We start from the raw sequence: 18683 nt of genomic DNA on the forward strand, positions 1-18683 counted from the left end.
AGTTGAGGTTCCAGATTAAGGTTCTGGTCTGTCAGGAAGTTTGGAGCCAACACATATTCTGATGCAGAGTGGAAGATTCGTTCCGAAACAATCTCTTAGGCTGCTTCTAAGCCGTTTTTCTGCAACATCCTTTCTTTGAGGGTGCTAGTCTTGCAAGTATGTGGGAGTACTACTGTGAGGTTTGGAAACCAGGGGAAGAGGCACTCGTGGGAAGTGGGTCACAGGTCATACCCAGATAGCTTAGTCAGTAAGAGGATCGTCTGTGAAAGGCAAGGGTCTCGGTTCGAGTCCCAGGCTGGCACACAATTTTCATTAGTAAAAAAAATTAAGACGAAATGACTGTGCTACGAGAGACCGAGAGTTCAATAGCGGTAACCGGCATTGAAAATAGCAAAATCGTCGGTGAATTCCGGGTAGCCGACACTGACCGACGTGGAAGAGCCCGTGGTGGTCAGGGAGAGCGTGGACGACGAAGAGGGCCTCTCTGGGACGTGCCTCACTGCAACTGCGACGTCCGACAGTGCTGCCGGGACGGTGGGGACGCGTCGCAGGTACGGGGTCAGGTCCCAAGGCTCCGAGCCGTCCCACGAGGAGGAGGAAGACGACGACGAGGACGAGGTGGTGGAAGGCGGGTGGGGAAACTCCGAGCCCAGCGGTGGGACCACTCTCCTGCTTCCACTACCGGTCTCTCTCCTCTCTCTTCCTCTCCCTCTGGGAAAACTCTTCGGTATTCCGCTAATTAAACTTTCCGGGGAACTAATTTCGCAAGTAGTTCCCAGTGAGGTACCGTCTCGCATCGGTGAAGCCGAATTTCCCAGATACCTACCACAATCTGCTGTGTCACTGTGATAACTACTGAATACTAGGGTGTTGGCAGCTCCCGGTACACGGACAACTCTTTCTGAAAACACCTGAGTAAGGCTGTTATTGGCAATCGGAGAAGCATTTGCTTCGGAAGCCTCGTTCACTTTAGAATACGTGCGGAAGAGGGAGCTGTCGTTCCGGTCGTGTCCCTCCGTTTGTGTACCCTGAGAGAACTCGCTCACCGGTTGGCACTGAACGCTGTAGGAAGTCGACTCCTCACGCAAGGAGCTCTGGCCACAGTTTCTCACACCGAGCGACGTTTCGCACCGATCGTCACACGAATAGCCCACGGCTAGCTTCGGCCAGTACAATCCGTCGAGAATTCCCGAACTTACGTAATTGCCCACATCTCGGCAGCCTCCCGACAGATGTGGTGCGTCAAAAGGTTCTCGTGCACCGCCGTGAATTTGTCTTTCAAATGCCCCGTCCCAGTTTCTCGTGTGACGCTCTCCGTACGCACCACATTCGACCGAGGCCAGCCGGGTGTCTCTCGTACGAATACGTTGGCCGCACGAATTAGTATCGAACGGTGAGGAGTGACTCCTCGCTCTGCCGAGCAGCCCGTCCTCGCTACACCTCTGCAGCCCCGATTCGGAAGGACGGACTTCCCAGGGGGTGCAGTTCCCTCCGGAAGCTCCTCTACGGTCGGCACTCTCCGTACTTCGAGACATTTCGGCACCCACGACACTGCTCCTCCTCCTCCTCGCACCGCGCAAACCGAAATTTCTTCCCGGCACGTCGACCGCACCGGTAGATACCTCCGGTTGGCTCCTGGTGAGCTTTTGCTGCTGCCAGCTTTTAGCGAACGGCAGCTTACTGCCGAGGTTTGACATCACATTTCTCACGTACTGTTTCCCCGGCAGCTCTGTGGAATGTCCACTTCTTCTGCTGTCTGCCACCCTGCCTATCACCTGTCCTTTCTGCTCAGCCCGTACGTCAAGCTTACCAAAATTGTCCACCACCGCTAGACTTCTCAGCGAGTGGTCAGCCGACACGGACGTCGCAGGCTTCGCAGATACGGGGAACTTCAGTCTCCGAGGACTGTTTCCGGCCGACACGGCTTTCCTGGAGTTCTCCACCTCGGCAGAGATTTCCTTCCGTCTGTCGGCACACGGGGAGTCGAGACTGCCGGCTCCCGTACTCTTTAGCTCAAAAACTGAGTTCTCGTGAGAAAGTTTGACACCAGAGTGACCCGAACACTTCCTCGCAATTTGTTTACTCGGTGGCCTCTCACAGTCTCTAGAAAACGTGCCGTAACCGTTTAAAACTTCTTTACTTCCACCAGAATCAGAAAAGTCGGCAAGTGGTCCCCGCGTCACAGATTTCGCACGGCGGGGCTGGAACGCGGGAGGCGTCGGCAGCCCGTATTTCGTCCGAGCTCGTACGTACTCGGTGCAGTCTGCCGAATTGCGGCTGCCACTTCCACTCCCTCCCACTGCACGTCCGGCCCCAGATTTATCAAACTGCTCCCGACACGTCGCTCCGCCACCGTCAGTCCCGTCCGGCGACTCGGTACCGCCACCCGTCTCTCCGTCCCCCAGTCGCAAAGCGGCAGACGGCGAACTTGCGAGACCGCCGTCCGCACGCGGGGTCGTCTCGAGCAGTTCGCGACATCTCGCAAAACAGAACTCTGTGGAGGCTTTAGACCAGAGGGCCACCGTTGCAAACGGTATATCGTGGGCAGGGCTCGGTGGTGGTGTGCAACTCACACTGGTGGACATCAGAGTCTTTGTACACAAAATTTCACCGTATTTATCGTATTGTATACAAGAATGGTATTTTCGTCAGGTTACGACAGGTTAGAGTGGCAGTACCAGTTACACAGGGAGTTTTCAGTTTTGTTTCCAAATTTAATTGTTGAAAAAGATTTATACATTTTTAATTCAAATGGCGTGACAGTTTTGAGAATGTGAGAAGGAGAAATTTAGAAAATATTTAAAAAATATAATTACAGTGGGACATCAAGAATTAATATTGACAATGTGTCAGCTCACGAGTGTGTCAGATCACACATATATATTTATTGAAAAATAAACAAACAAATCAATAAAATAATTTTTAAGTTTTTGAAAAATTTGTAACATTATAATAACAACAAAATATTTCAGTTAAATTGAAAAGAAAAACAAAAAAAAAAAAAGTCGATAGGATATGTAAAACAATGTCAAGTCACACAACAACAACAAGCACAACAGGAAAATTTGAGCGTCAAAAGGAAATGAACACACATTGCATTAAGTTACATGTCATCAATTGAAAGCAGTTCCTTAGGAACGTTACAAGCAACGAGCCAACAGGTGCCAAAATACACAGCGGGAGAAGACCAATGTGGACAGTACAACAGTAAGACAGAGCAGATTTTGTAAGAATGAAGAAGGAACAGTAGAAGTAAAAGGTAATTAATTGACGTGTGGGAGTGTTGAGAAAAACAGAAAAAAAAGAAAGGTTAGATATTAGCGCGCATTCTCGCATTCTGTTTTAGGAACACAGTGAGAGCAGAGTGCAACAGTAGGAGCATATTCAGTAACACAGTCAAAACCAACTTTCCTCACCAGTGATAGCACGGATCAACAATTCTGGATTGATTTCGGTTTGCTCTAACAGATTGGCTTCCACATTTTTCCGTGTTTCTCGCTGTTGTGGTGTGAGATTTTTGGGGACAATTATTGCACAAATCTTTCTCATGCCAAGATCTTCAGTTATTACTAGATGAACGGACGGTTTCTCAATTGACATTCAGTTCTTCTGCAATCATTTTCACGGATAATCTTTGATCAGATTGTACGAGTTCACGCATCTTGGCCAAGTTGACATCTGTCCGTGAGGTTGACCGTCACCCACCCACTGCAGACTGTCGCCGGCACTCGCGCAGCTGTGTCACTAGGTGAGCTGGAATTGGTCATCTTCAGCAAATTCCCCAAGCTATACAGGGTGTTACAAAAAGGTATGGCCAAACTTTCAGGACACATTCCTCACACACAAATAAAGAAAAGATGTTATGTGGGCATGTGTCCGGAAACGCTTAATTTCCATGTTAGAGCTCGTTTTAGTTTCGTCAGTATGTACTGTACTTCCTCGATTCACCGCCAGTTGGCCCAATTGAAGGAGGGTAATGTTGACTTCAGTGCTTGTGTTGACATGCGACTCACGACAGGTTAGTGTTCATCACGAACGTGGTTTTGCAGTCAGTGCAATGTTTACAAATGCGGAGTTGGCAGATGCCCATTTGATGTACGGATTAGTACGGGGCAATAGCCGTGGCGCAGTATGTTTGTATCGAGACAGATTTCCAGAACGAAGGTGTCCCGACAGGAAGACGTTCGAAGCAATTGATCGGCGTCTTAGGGAGCACGGAACATTCCAGCCTATGACTCGCGACTGGGGAAGACCTAGAATGACGAGGACACCTGCGATGGAGGAGGCAATTCTTCGTGCAGTTGACGATAACCCTAATGTCGGCGTCAGAGAAGTTGCTGCTGTACAAGGTAACGTTGACCACGTCACTGTATGGAGAGTGCTACGGGACAACCAGTTGTTTCCGTACCGTGTACAGCGTGTGCAGGCACTATCAGCGGCTGATTGGCCTCCACGGGTACACTTCTGCAAATGGTTCATCCGACAATGTGTCAATCCTCATTTCAGTGCAAATGTACTCTTTACGGATGAGGCTTCATTCCCACGTGATCAAATTGTAAATTTTCACAATCGACACGTGTGGGCTGACGAAAATCCGCACGCAATTGTGCAAGTACGTCATCGACACAGATTTTCTGTGAACGTTTGGGCAGGCATTGTTGGTGATGTCTCGATTGGGCCCCATGTTCTTCCACCTACGCTCAATGGAGAACGTTATCACAATTTTGTACGGGATACTCTACCTGTGCTGCTAGAACATGTGCCTTTACAAGTACAACACAACATGCGGTTCATGCACGCTGGAGCTCCTGCGCATTTCAGTCGAAGTGTTCGTACGCTTCTCGACAACAGATTCGGTGGATCGGTAGAGGCGGACCAATTCCGTGGCCTCCACGCTCTCCTGACCTCAACCCTCTTGACTTTCATTTATGGGGGCATTTGAAAGCTCTCGTCTACGCAACTCCGGTACCAAATGTAGAGACTCTTCGTGCTCGTACTGTGGACGGCTGTGATACAATACGCCATTCTGCAGGGCTGCATCGGCGCATCAGGGATTCTATGCAACGGAGGGTGGATGCATGTATCCTCGCTAACGGAGGACATTTTGAACATTTCCTGTAACAAAGTGTTTGAAGTCACGCTGGTACGTTCTGTTGCTGTGCGTTTCCATTCCACGATTAATGTTATTTGAAGAGAAGTAATAAAATGAGCTCTAACACGGAAATTAAGCATTTCTGGACACATGTCCACATAACATATTTTCTTTCTTTGTGTGTGAGGAATGTTTCCTGAAAGTTTGGCCGTACCTTTTTGTAACACTCTGTATACAGTGTATTCTCTCTCTCTCTCTCTCTCCCCCCACTCTCCACTCTCCCTCTCCCCCCCCCACTCTCTCTCCCCCCCACTCTCTCTCTCTCTCTCCCCCCCTCGCCCCCCCACTCTCTCTCTCTCTCTCTCTCTCTCTCTCTCTCTCTCTCTCTCTAGCACACTGCAGCTACATGCAGCCCACTGATAGGCTCTGCACCTGCAGGCGTTTACACCACATCATTTATTGTGTACAGTGCTGTAATCTATGTTTCATTTGCTTATTGGCTTTCTGTGAATTATATAGTTACTTCGTCTACAATGAGGTAGCTTTGGCTCACGTGTGCCTATGGAACCCGATGAATTGAAACAAGAATAAGCCTACACAGAAAACTTCAAAACCGACATTTCCAATGTCCGAAAGTTACACGCACCTGCTGTTGCAGTAGGCTCTCACATAAATTAGTACACAGCACATAATGTACAGCAAAAGCACATATTATTTTATTTAATTATGCGGATACATGCACAATTAGACATCACAATCTGTAACCAAACAAATTAGATTATTTGCATAACAGAAATATAAGCTTTGCAAACCCATGTATACAAAACAACAATAATTATATCAGTGATCAGAAACATAAACATCCTTCAACATTAACAATTTCCAGTTACAAACTGCCACAGAACAAAGTTAAAATGTAGCAAACCCTCATTTGCATTCGTAATAAATATTTTGATAATGACCCATTATAACCCAACTGAGTACTCAATAATATTGTGGCATTACTACTGAGAAACTATTACTAACATTTATGTAATCTGCATTTCACTCCACAATGTAAACTTTTATGTAGCACACATCCCACTTCAACAGCTCGATCGAATCGAAACAATTGTGCAATTCTATGTACTGATCAGTCGCCTCTGTAAGAAGTGAAAGGAGATAGCATTACAGTGTGCGCTACCTATAAGGAACAATTAGAGCTATTTATTAAGCAATTTTGGGCCAACAGGAATTCGTAAAAGGAAAAGCAACTAACAGACACACACTGTCAGCCAGTCAGAATAATGGTATACAACAAATGAAGCACTCCACAGCTCTCAGAATACAGCTCTGTAACAACTGCAAGATAATTTTCACATGATCAGTTTTCACATCTATTAGAATTTTACAAAAGACATTATCTTTGCCTTTTTATGTATTTTCCACCACTACTCATGTTTCAATCCTAGGTCCTTATCAAAAGGTATATTGCAAGTGGAGAAAATCATACACGCTGTATGAACTGAAGAAACGTTTTTGCATAGGGTCACCACTGGCACCTCCAACTTGCATACCGTAGCATAGAATCTCAAAAATGTTCTTTAAAATGTGTCTGCCCTGCCTTTGCAGTATCTCAACATTGTTATCAGTATAAAAGAACATATAAGTGCAGACTATTATTACATACACCACAGTGACGGTATTATCAACTCCTGAGCAGCTGCAGTAACCTCTGGCAGTAAAATAGTCAAACATACACTCATGCTCATAAATTAAGGATAATGCTGACAAATGGTGAAACAACACTCTGGTGGGCGGTTTGCGGGTTTAAATCACCTCGGGGTATGACCGTGCGGTGCATCTGACCTGCGGTCGTCACACAGTGGCAGCAAGTAAGTGTGCGGACATTTTCAGCTTGCTGATGGTGACTGTGTGTTGAAAATGGCTCAAAGAACACATATTGATGACGTTATGAGGGGTAGAATACTAGGGTGACTGGAGGCTGGTCAAACACAGCAGGTCTAAGCACGGGACCTCCGTGTGCCACAAAGTGTGATCTCAAGATTACGGCAAAGATTCCAGCAGACTGGAAAGGTGTCCAGACGCTACAGTACGGGACGTCCGCAGTGTACAACACCACAAGAAGACCGATATCTCACCATCATTGCCCTCAGACGGCCACGGAGTACTGCAGGTAGACTCGCTCGGGACCTTACCGCAGCCACTGGAACAGTTGTCTCCAGACACACAGTCTACAGACGACTGAACAGACGCGGTTTATTCGCCCAGAGACCTGCAAGGTGCATTCCACTGACCCCTGGTCACAGGAAAGCCCGTAATGCCTGGTGTCAAGAATGCAGTACATGGTCATTGGAACAGTGGTACCAGGTTATGTTCACGGACGAGTCCAGGTATAGTCTGAACAGTGATTCTCGCCGGGAACCAGATGCAACCCCTTAATGTCCTTGAAAGGGACCTGTATGGAGGTCGTGGTTTGATGGTGAGGGGTGGGATTATGATTGGTGCACGTACACCCCTGCATATCTTCGGCAGAGGAACTGTAACAGGTCAGGTGTATCGGGACGTCATTTTGCACCAGTATGTCCGCCTTTTCAGGGGTGCAGTGGGTCCCACCTCCTCCTGAGGGATGATAACGCACGGCCCCACCGAGCTGCCATCGTGGAGGAGTACCTCGAAACAGAAGATATCAGGGGAATGGAGTGGCCTTCCTGTTCTCCAGACCTAAACTCCATTGAGCACGTCTGGGATGCTCTCGGTTGACGTATCGCTGCACGTCTCCAAACCCGTCGGACACTTCAGGAGCTCCGACAGGCACTGGTGCAAGAATGGGAGGCTTTACCCCGGCAGCTGCTCGACCACCTGATCCAGAGTATGCCAACCCGTTGTGCGGCCTGTGTACGTGTGCACGGTGATCATATCCCATACTGATGTCGGGGTACATGCACAGGAAACAGTGGCGTTCTGTAGTACATCTGTTTCGGGACGGTAACCTCAACTTATCACCAATACCGTGGACTTACAGATCTGTGTCGTGTGTGTTCCCTATGTGCCTATGCTATTAGCACAAGTTGTGTGTGTTGCATCATTGTGTAGCACCACGTTCTGCAATTATCCTTAATTTATGAGCATTAGTGTATTTACAGGGTTGTTTACGTAAGTAAATTATTCACTGCTTCCAGGAACATTTTTCAATTAACACTGACAGCTGGGCACTTTTGGACATAAGCTGATTGTGGTGCCTAGTAGGCAAAGACTACATATACACATTAACATAGAAGTCTCTGACAGGCGACATCAAGGTCTTAATTTTGGCCGGAATAGCATTCCGGCACCTCACAGGGATTTTGTTTTAACTCACTGGAACAAGTCGCCATTAAAATAGTACAAGTGCATTAAATCACAACATAACTCTAATTTATGATAATGACGGCAGCAAATGAGTTAAAACTCATGCCACGGACAGGATTTGAACCTAGGTCTCCTTGCTTAATAGGCAGGAATGCTAAGCATTATACCACCACAGCTACGTTAGTCATAGTGCCGCGGTGGTGTAATGTTTAGCACAACGTAATGCCAAGACTTTCTATAAAAACTCAGATGTAACATATGACTTCCAGGTATAGAATCGTCGTATGAGAATCACTTGGTCTCCTGCAGTTTACTTTAAAGTCTGACCACCCAGCTGAATCAAGTTTTGACTGTAACCCGAATGTGGGAGGCATACCAGATGGACTAACAGGAGATACTGAACTTACACTGAGAAGGGCAGCACAAATGATTACAGGTTTGTTTGGTCCTTGGGAGAGTGTTACAGAAATGTTGAAGAAACTGAAATGGCACACTTTTGGAGATAGACATAAACTACCCTGAAAAACTCTGCTAACAAAGTTTCAAGGACTGGCTTTAAATGATAACTCTAGGAATGTAATACAACCTCTACACATCGCTCACACAGGCATCGTGAGGACAAGATCAGAATAATTACAGCACACACAGGGCCACTCAAACCATCATCTTTACCACACTCCATACGCGAATGGAATGGGAAGAAACCTTAATAAATGGTACAAGGGAATGTACCCTGTGCCATGCACTTTAAGGTGGTTTGCAGAGTACGGATGTAGATGTACAGGGTTATTACAAATGATTGAAGCGATTTCACAGCTCTACAATAACTTTATTATTTGAGATATTTTCACAATGCTTTGCACACACATACAAAAACTCAAAAAGTTTTTTTAGGCATTCACAAATGTTCGATATGTGCCCCTTTAGTGATTCGGCAGACATCAAGCCGATAATCGAGTTCCTCCAACACTCGGCGCAGCATGTCCCCATCAATGAGTTCGAAAGCATCGTTGATGCGAGCTCGCAGTTCTGGCACGTTTCTTGGTAGAGGAGGTTTAAACACTGAATCTTTCACATCACTATGCGTGAAACTTGCCCGCACGCGTTCAACCGTTTCTTCACTCACTGCAAGCCGACCCGCTGATTTCCCCTTACAGAGGCAACCAGAAGCTTTAAACTGCGCATACCGTCGCCCAATGGAGTTAGCAGTTGGTGGATCTTTGTTGAACTTCGTCCTGAAGTGTCGTGCACTGTTATGACTGACTGATGTGAGTGCATTTCAAGCACGACATACGCTTTCTCGGCTCCTGTCGCCATTTTGTCTCACTGCGCTCTCGAGCGCTCTGGCGGCAGAAAACTGAAGTGCGGCTTCAGCCGAACAAAACTTTATGAGTTTTTCTACGTATCTGTAGTGTGTCGTGACCATATGTCAATGAATGCAGCTACAGTGAATTTATGAAATTGCTTCAATCATTTGTAATAGCCCTGTACGTGTAGATATACATGCAAGGGTCATTCAATAAATAATGCTCCAAAGTCGCTAATAAACACAGGAAAATATCCTTTCAGGGGCTTCAAACCTGACATTTCTTCTTCACGTGTGCAAAGATTTGAACAACTCCAACAAATGACAGAGCTCTAGTGAACCATCAAAATGGCATCAATGTAAGTCACTCATTGCATGCGCTGTACTGTAATTGTAAAAGAAACCACGATGGATATCAACGAACATTCACGTGCAGAGTGTATCGTAACGATTTAGTAACTAGGAGTACTGTTGGAGTTAAAGCACCGAGAAGTGCAGAAACTGAACTGCACAATTGGCCACATTCAAAACGTCCTGTCACAGCTGCTGCTCCTGACAGTAAATCACGTGGGTGCCATTATTTCGGCAGACTGGCGCATCACAACTCGGCAACTGGCTCTGCAGCTATCAGGGAGCATCAGAAGTTTCTGCGTGAAACAAATGAGACTCTCTGGCATTTGAAGGTGTGCTCCACGAATGGTCACAACAGGCTGCAAGATTTTAATGATGGAACCTGAGTGCATCGCTCTGAGCTGAAAAAAAAAGTTTTCAAGACAGCTCCCTCCACTGGCAAAGTAATAACGACAGCATTTTGGAGTAGTGACAGTGTCATTTTGTGGCTGTGTTGCCAAATGCATCAACAATTTACTCAGAGTTATGCGAATTGCAGGTGGAAATGGTGGAGTGGAAAGGAAAGGAAAGGAAAGGAAAGGGACTGCTGATGTCCGCTGCATCAGGACTTTATGTGGAATCAGTGGCAAGGAGTGACATGTGTACCAGACCAGGATTTGAACCTGGGATCTCCTACTCACTAAGCAGCTGCATTAACCACTGCGCCACGGTGTTCAGTGCAATTGCTCGGGCGATCTCGGCACATCTCCTGGCTGACCCACATTACCACCTGGCACTGCCTATCCACAGCCCCGCCCGTGTCCCCTTCACTCGCTATTTCGAAATTCCTGCACGAGGTCGGACGTAATTGTGCATCTGCACTGAAGATGGCGGATTCGTTGCCCATCGAGCCAAATCAGTTATATGACTGTGTGGTGTCTGTTCTTTCAGATGCACAATTAAGTCCGATCTCCAGTGGGAATCGGAAAGTAAGGAGCACAGAGAACACGGACTGGGACTGTGGATAGTGGTGCCAGATGGTAATGTGGTTCAGCTGAGAGGAGTGCCAACACAGTGCACACAAAAAGGGCTCTGAGCACTATGGCACTTAACTGGTGTGGTCATCAGTACCCTAGAACTTAGAACTACTTAAACCTAACTAACATAAGGACATCACACACATCCACGCCCGAGGCAGGATTCGAACCTGCGACCGTAGCAGTCGCGCGGTTCCGAACTGAGCGCCTAGAACTGCGAGACCACCGCGGCCGGCACAGTGCACACAATTGCGATAAACGCTGTCTCTGTCTGGGGCAGCCATTAACGCAACTGCACAGTAAGCAGGAGATCCTGGGTTGCCAAATCCTGGTCTGGCATAGATTGTCATTTGTCTCTGCCGATTCTGCATCAAGTCCCGATGCACCTGACATCAACAGTTCCTTCCCCTCCGCTCCCTTCCCCTCACCTTTCTCTCCCTCCACCTTCAATTTACAGAACACGTATAACAGCTGCGGATTCTGTGCAGAACAGGCATCACACATTCACACAATTTATTCAGAGGCATATGTGAAGAGAAACTGAGTAACCATTACTGACACATTCAGTCTGGCAAGAATACAAAAGAAATCTTGCTCCTACACAAAAATGCACGCAAGCAAACAAGTTTCAGACTCCGGGAGCACATCACAAAATTGTGTTGGAGATCACTGCCTTATCCACCTGTTGTCCAGACATAGTGTCCTAAGACTTGTATAAGGGGCATTCAAAAAGAAACGAGCCGGAGTCAGGAATGCGCAAACCAGTAACAAGACGATAATATCGTGGCGTGTCAATGAGGTGCGGTTCCGACCAGAGCGTGGAAGTTCAAAGCCTGTCGCTAGAGAGCACAAGTCCACCTCACATGAGTATACAGAGATAGCAGCAGCAGCAGCAGCAGCAGCATGCGTCAATTTTACAATGCTGCCAGTCACATTGCAAACAGTGACTTGGAGGTGTCAAATGAAGAACGAAGAGGTGGTGTTTATTTTCTGGCAGTGGAAGGAGTAGGAGGAACGGACGTTTGTCGACGAATGTCACAAGTGTACGGCGAACACTGCGTGTCCGTCGCAAGGGTCGAGGCGCGGCACAAGCGCTTCGGGGAGGGACAGGTGTCGTTAGCCAACGATGCACGGTCTGGAGCACCACACTGCATTACCAGTGACATCGTCCAGCTGGCGGATGCACTCATTACCAAAGACCGACGAGTGACAGTGAAAGCCACAGCCGCCGCGTTCGGGTTGAGCGTCAGAAGTGTTCACACCATCGTGAAGGAACGACTGCACGTGTGCAAAGTGTGTGCCCAAAGGGTGCCCCGCAGTCTTCAACCACACCAGGAAGCATGTCGAATGGCCCACTATCTTGCTCATCTGCACTGCTACGCTCGGGGAGGGAATGCGTTCCTGGCAGGAGTGGTGGCTGGAGACGAGTCACGGTGTCATCACTTCGAACCAGAATCAAAACGACAAAACCTCCAGTGGAAGCATTCAGGGTCACCACCACAAAAAAAGCCTAGGCCATCCACACGAGTGCAGGAAAGGTTAAGTTGACGCTCTTCTTTGACCGAGATGGCCCCCTTCTGGTTCACTTCCTGCAGTGTGAGACAACAGTGAATGCCCAGCATTACTCGCAAACCTTGAGCACCCTTCGCCAAGCGATCAAATCGAAACGACCGGGCAGTCTCACCCGTGGGGTCAATCTGCTCCACGACACTGCAAAGCCTCATACGGCCGACTCAGTCGCGGCACTCCCAAATGGGAGGTTCTCTACCGCCCTCCGTACAGTCCGGACCTCTCTTCCTGTGATTATACCATTTTTGGTCCCCTTAAAAACGCACCGCGGGGCAAACGATTTACCTCGGACGTCACCGTCCGGCTGTCCGTGCGGAACTGGTTAACATCGCAGCCCTGGGAATTTTGTGAGATAGCCATTTACCACCTCGTTTCACAGTGGGACTAGTGTCTCGACAGCCAGGATCAATACTTCTAACACACAAGTACTGGTTTCTGTAATTATGCCTCCGGCTCGTTTCTTTTTGAATGCTCCCTTATATTTGTTCCGACCACTTACAGATTCTTTACGAGGGACACATATTGAAGATGATGAAAATGTACGTTGTGCACTGAAAATGTGGCTATAAGCACAGGACAAGAGCTTTTACCAACAGGGAATACATGCTCCTACACAATGTTTGTATAAGGTCAGAGAAAATGAAGAAGACCGTCTAAGAAAAATTGCACATGTAAAAGAAATGTTGACTGATATCATCACCAGATTCCAATGCTTACGAATAGACGAGTCCTGAGAGAAAAAACAAAACGTGAAGGACCTTGACAGGCGATACACTACACTTTGAAATGGCTACACAGCTGAAATTGTGGAGTAGTGAAAAACACAAAATAAAAGAATATCCTAATGCAAGCTACAACAGCCAGTGCAGCATATTACTGTCATTAAAAAAGCTGATTCAATTACTTTTTATCAATGAGGAACCATGAAAACTGAAATCCACAGAAAAAATTAACACTGGGTATAAAACTAACTCTGCACATTACGAACAGGGGAAACCTCATGAAAGTATACACCCTCTGACCATAAAGCACCGCTATCATTTAAAAAAATCAGAACTTGGAAACTATTGCAGACAGAGGATTGTGATTTCCTGTAAATTGTTTATCAGCTCTCAATCATGTTTTTCTGTAGTGTTCTTGTCACAGATTTTGACTCTGGGTGTATCAAAATGGCAACAGACCAGGACACGGTGCAATGTGTTGTCTGGTACACAGAATCTAGCCCTGTGACAGCATTTGATGGCAGAAAGGAAGGGCATCACTGGCAAAAACAAATGTAATGGGGTGGTTAAAAATTTTTAAAGAGACAGGCAGTGTCAAAGGCTTAGACAGGGCACAAGCCGCATTTCGGCACAGACCCTAGAAATTAATTCAATGTGCACTGAGTGAACTGCAGAAAGCAAGATCAATTGTGTGTGAAGTGTTACATAATAAGCAGTTACACCTTTATGCACGTGCTAATGGTACAAGCAAAGCAGTGAAGTGATCGCCCTCTATGTTGCACATTTGTATGTTCTGTGCTAGCCTCCACAGAAGCTGATGATGACTATGTGAAAAAGTGCCCGTTTTCAGATGAAGTAACGTTCCACGTTTCTGGGCACTCGAATCACTACATTACGACCTGTGACTCGTAAAACACACACGAGAGATGTTAACACATCTGTGGTAGCCTGAAGCTTAACTTTTGTTGTGTTCTAATGCACAATAGGGTGACAGGCCCATTTATTTTTCTCCTGAGAAAATTCCTGCTAGCACAGATTGAAAAACTGCAGCCGTTTGTCATCTCGCAGCACGATGATGCATCACCGCATCAGAGACTGAACGTGCCCACGTGCCAAATTTCTGAGAGGTGCACGGGTTACAATTGTTCCGCAGCACAACCCCATCCCTCCCAACGTTGAACAATTAAACTTTTTTTTGTGGGTTAAGTCAAAGGTTGTATGTACACAACAACAGTCAATGACATGGCTCTCATTGGTACACGAACTGATGCGGCAATCAGAACTGTTGCTGCTGTAATACTGACACTTACACGGGCAGGGCAGAACTCTAATACTGTGTCACGATGTTATACCAGCAATGAGAGGGGCACACACTGAAATTCTGTCAAAAAAAACTATGAGATCTGTTAAATATTTTACTACAAACTTCAATGCCCTAACTCTAATAGTTTCAAAGTTGTAATCTTATGAAATAGTAATGGGACTTTATGGGCACCCGGTATAATGTAGTCTCGAGATCAGTAAAGTATAATGATGTCGGTAACAGAACTCCGAAAATTTAATTTAAAATGTAGGAAATTATTTTTGCACCTTTCTCTAATAAATTGGCTCAATCTACTATACGTCCTGTTGACCTCTTCTAGCGAGTTTGCACGAGGTATACAATGGAGGCACAGAGTACATCAAAGCAGAAAATTACAGGAGACAGGGTCTGCAGACAAATTGTGAGCTAGAAGAGGCAGGCTACTCAATGATGACACAAATATCAAACTGCTCATAGGTGATATAGTGTGAGTGTCAGTGACTGCACGTAAAGCTGTTCTACTGTGTGATTTAATCAGCAATCTACTTTCCTCCAGGCTTCACTATAAAACTGACTGAAAACTGGACTATTTTGGTAGCTATTTACATGATGGATTGCCCCCCCCCCCTTTTCTCACCCCACTCTATGCCCCACCGACCAGCTGCTCTTGCGAAAGAAGTTTATAGGAAAGGCGACACGACTGACACGACGTAGTACAGAAGAGAACACGCAAGCACAATCCTTTTGTCGGCAGCTGACAGATTTGCAGAAACAGTAAGCACAGGTGCAAATTCACTTTATAGCTTCTTGCCAAACTTACATGCTCCGAATCTTTGCTTTTGGAGTCGTCCGAAGAAGACTGCTCCGACGGTACCTTCACAAAACCGTGCATTGTGTCAGAGAGAGCAGCGGAAATGCTAACCAATCTGCATCATCATACTAGCATTAAATCTAATCAGAAAATAACAAAAAACAACAAAAAACATAACACTCCATAAGAACAGCAGTCTGGCATCACACGAGAGTCTGCGATTGTAAATACGTAATTCAATCGATCGTTAGCAAATTTCTTGACCTAGCTAGCTGTCGCCAACACATTGGAAATGGGGAACGAGAAAAAGTAAAGTTCGATTCCACATCCCGTGCACGGTACACTCCTTACAAAATGAGCAACAGCTACGGATTAGTAGCAGCCTCGTCAAAGGAACCATCACAGCATTCACCTTAAAGGCTCAGTCAAACAGGGAGTGAGCAGCCTGGCACAGTCTCTGTGTGGCACCGTCCCAGTCAAAATGGGAGGCGAGTCCTTGCACTAGACTGCCGTCACCCACGGCAGTCGGCTAGCATTTGCCAATATTCTAAACATCACGAGGCGAGTGAGTGTGAAAAACGCCAGAAGAAACGAAATGCTTTCATCAATCTGGTGTGTGTAAATGTATTTTTGTACTATACCAGCCACACCAAATACAACAACTCATCGAAATAGGCCCAGTGTGGAAAGAAATATGATGGTGAGTCAAATGGAAACCTTAAATATTTTTTAAATATTATTTATTGTGCAGCAGTGGTACAAAGCTGTATCACTTTTCAACATAATCTCCCCTACGCTTAATGCAAGTCCCCCAGCGCTTACAAAGTGCATAAATTCCTTTAGAAAAAAATTCTTTTGGTAGTCTGTGCAACCACTCGTGCACCACGTGGCGTAACCCTTCATCAGAACGGAACTTCTTTCCTCCCATTGCATCTTTGAGTGGTCCAAACATATACAAACCACTTGGGGCAAGGTCTGGTGAGTGTGGTGGATGAGGAAGACACTCAAAATGCAGGTCTGTGACTGTTGCTACTGTTGTATGGGCAGTGTGGGGCCTCGCATTGTCATGTTGCAAAAGGACACCTGCTGACAGCAATCCACGTCGCTTCGGTTTGATTGCAGGCCGCACGTGATTTTATAGGAGATCTGTGTACGATGCACTGGTGACAGTGGTCCCTCTAGGCATGTAATGCTCCAAAATGACACCTTTTACATCCCAGAAGAGAGTCAGCATAACCTTCCCTGCTGACAGTTCTGTTAGAAACTTCTTTGGTTTCGGTGATGAGGAATGGCGCCATTCATTGCTCGCTCTCTTCGTTTCCAGTTGGTGGAAGTGAACTCAGGTTTCGTCCCCAGTAACGATTCTTGCAAGGATGCCGTCACCTTCTCGTTCAAATCACCAAAGAAGCTCTTCACGAACATAAACACGTCGTTCTCTCATTTCAGGAGTCAGCTGCCGTGGCACCCATCTTGCAGACACTTTGTGAAACTGGAGCACATCGTGCGCAATGTGGTGTGCTGACCCGTGACTAATCTGTAAACGTGCTGCAATGTCATTCTGTGTCACTCGGCGGGTTTCCTTCACTATGGTTTCAAATGCTGCAATGCTCTGTGAAGTCACAACTTGTCGTGCCTGACCTGGACGAGGAGCATCTTCCACTGAAGTCACACCATTTGCGAACTTCCTACTCCATTCGTCGACTTTCTGCTGTGACAAACATGCATCACCGTACTGAACCTTCATTCGTCGATGAATTTCAATAGGTTTCACACCTTCACTACGCAAAAACCGAATAACAGAATGCTGTTCTTCCCTGGCGAAAATGGCGGCCATCTGTATACTGATACTGCGATGGTATGTGTGCATCTGCACTATGCTGCCATCTACAAGCCATTCTGCATGCTGCTTGTAACATGCTTACCAACTTACAGGATAATGGTGCGAAATTTCTAATTGTTGTTACAAATTTATGGTTTTCATTTGACTCACACTTGTTTGTGCAAGTGTGAATGAGAGGTAAAGTACAGCTTGTCACACGAGCTCAGGATCGAACTATTGAGCCAACTGCAGCCCTTCTATTTGCCACAGAACTAGGATGGGGAGATTGGTGGGTCTGTTGCCCCGGCCTTCTTAACCCCACAGGTGGAGCTGGGGCCATTCTGGGAGACTGGAACGAGCAAAAACCCCTGCCCTACCTCTGACTGAACCCGCGGCCTCCACGGCCACAGGTCTCTGTAAAATACGTACTAATCTGTTCTATATATTCATAAATAAATGCACACTTGCAGAACATATACCACCACATGAATGTTCCTGTACAAAATATAGATCAACTGATATACTACGAGAGTAATTCAAATGAAAACCTTAAAAGCTTCTTAAAATTTCAAAAAGTTATGTAATGAAGTTTGTAGCTGGCAGCAGTGTTCCTTGAGGTTCAGAAAGCAACAGATGGATATAGTTGTTGTTGTTGTTGTTGTGGTCTTCAGTCCTGAGACTGGTTTGATGCAGCTCTCCATGCTACTCTATCCTGTGCAAGCTTCTTCATCTCCCAGTACCTACTGCAACCTACATCCTTCTGAATCTGCTTAGTGTATTCATCTCTTGGTCTCCCTCTACGATTTTTACCCTCCACGCTGCCCTCCAATGCTAAATTTGTAATCCCTAAATGCCTCAAAACACGTCCTACCAACCGATCCCTTCTTCTAGTCAAGTTGTGCCACAAACTTCTCTTCTCCCCAATCCTGTTCAATACCTCCTCCTTAGTTACGTGATCTACCCACCTTATCTTCAACATTCTTCTGTAGCACCACATTTCGAAAGCTTCTATTCTCTTCTTGTCCAAACTGGTTATCGTCCATGTTTCACTTCCATACATGGCTACACTCCATACAAATACTTTCAGAAACGACTTCCTGACACTTAAATCTATACTCGATGTTAGCAAATTTCTCTTCTTCAGAAACGATTTCCTTGCCATTGCCAGTCTACATTTTATATCCTCTCTACTTCGACCATCATCAGTTATTTTACTCCCTAAATAGCAAAACTCCTTTACTACTTTAAGTGTCTCATTTCCTAATCTAATCCCCTCAGCATCACCCGATTTAATTTGACTACATTCCATTATCCTCGTTTTGCTTTTGTTGTTGTTCATCTTA

The 18683-nt window shown here is 46.2% G+C and overlaps 1 protein-coding gene across 1 annotated transcript in view; it reads right to left on the reverse strand.

Annotated features, from left to right (window-relative positions):
- LOC126212752 (uncharacterized) overlaps positions 1 to 18683 on the reverse strand; it is a 408628-nt gene that overhangs the window by 98281 nt on the left and 291664 nt on the right. The window contains exon 17 of the mRNA XM_049940160.1: positions 429 to 2591. Within this exon, the coding sequence (XP_049796117.1) occupies positions 429 to 2591 (2163 nt within the window). The remainder of the gene's footprint in view (positions 1 to 428; positions 2592 to 18683) is intronic.

Source organism: Schistocerca nitens, chromosome 11 (genome assembly GCF_023898315.1).
Source record: "Schistocerca nitens isolate TAMUIC-IGC-003100 chromosome 11, iqSchNite1.1, whole genome shotgun sequence".
Taxonomy (NCBI): domain Eukaryota; kingdom Metazoa; phylum Arthropoda; class Insecta; order Orthoptera; family Acrididae; genus Schistocerca; species Schistocerca nitens.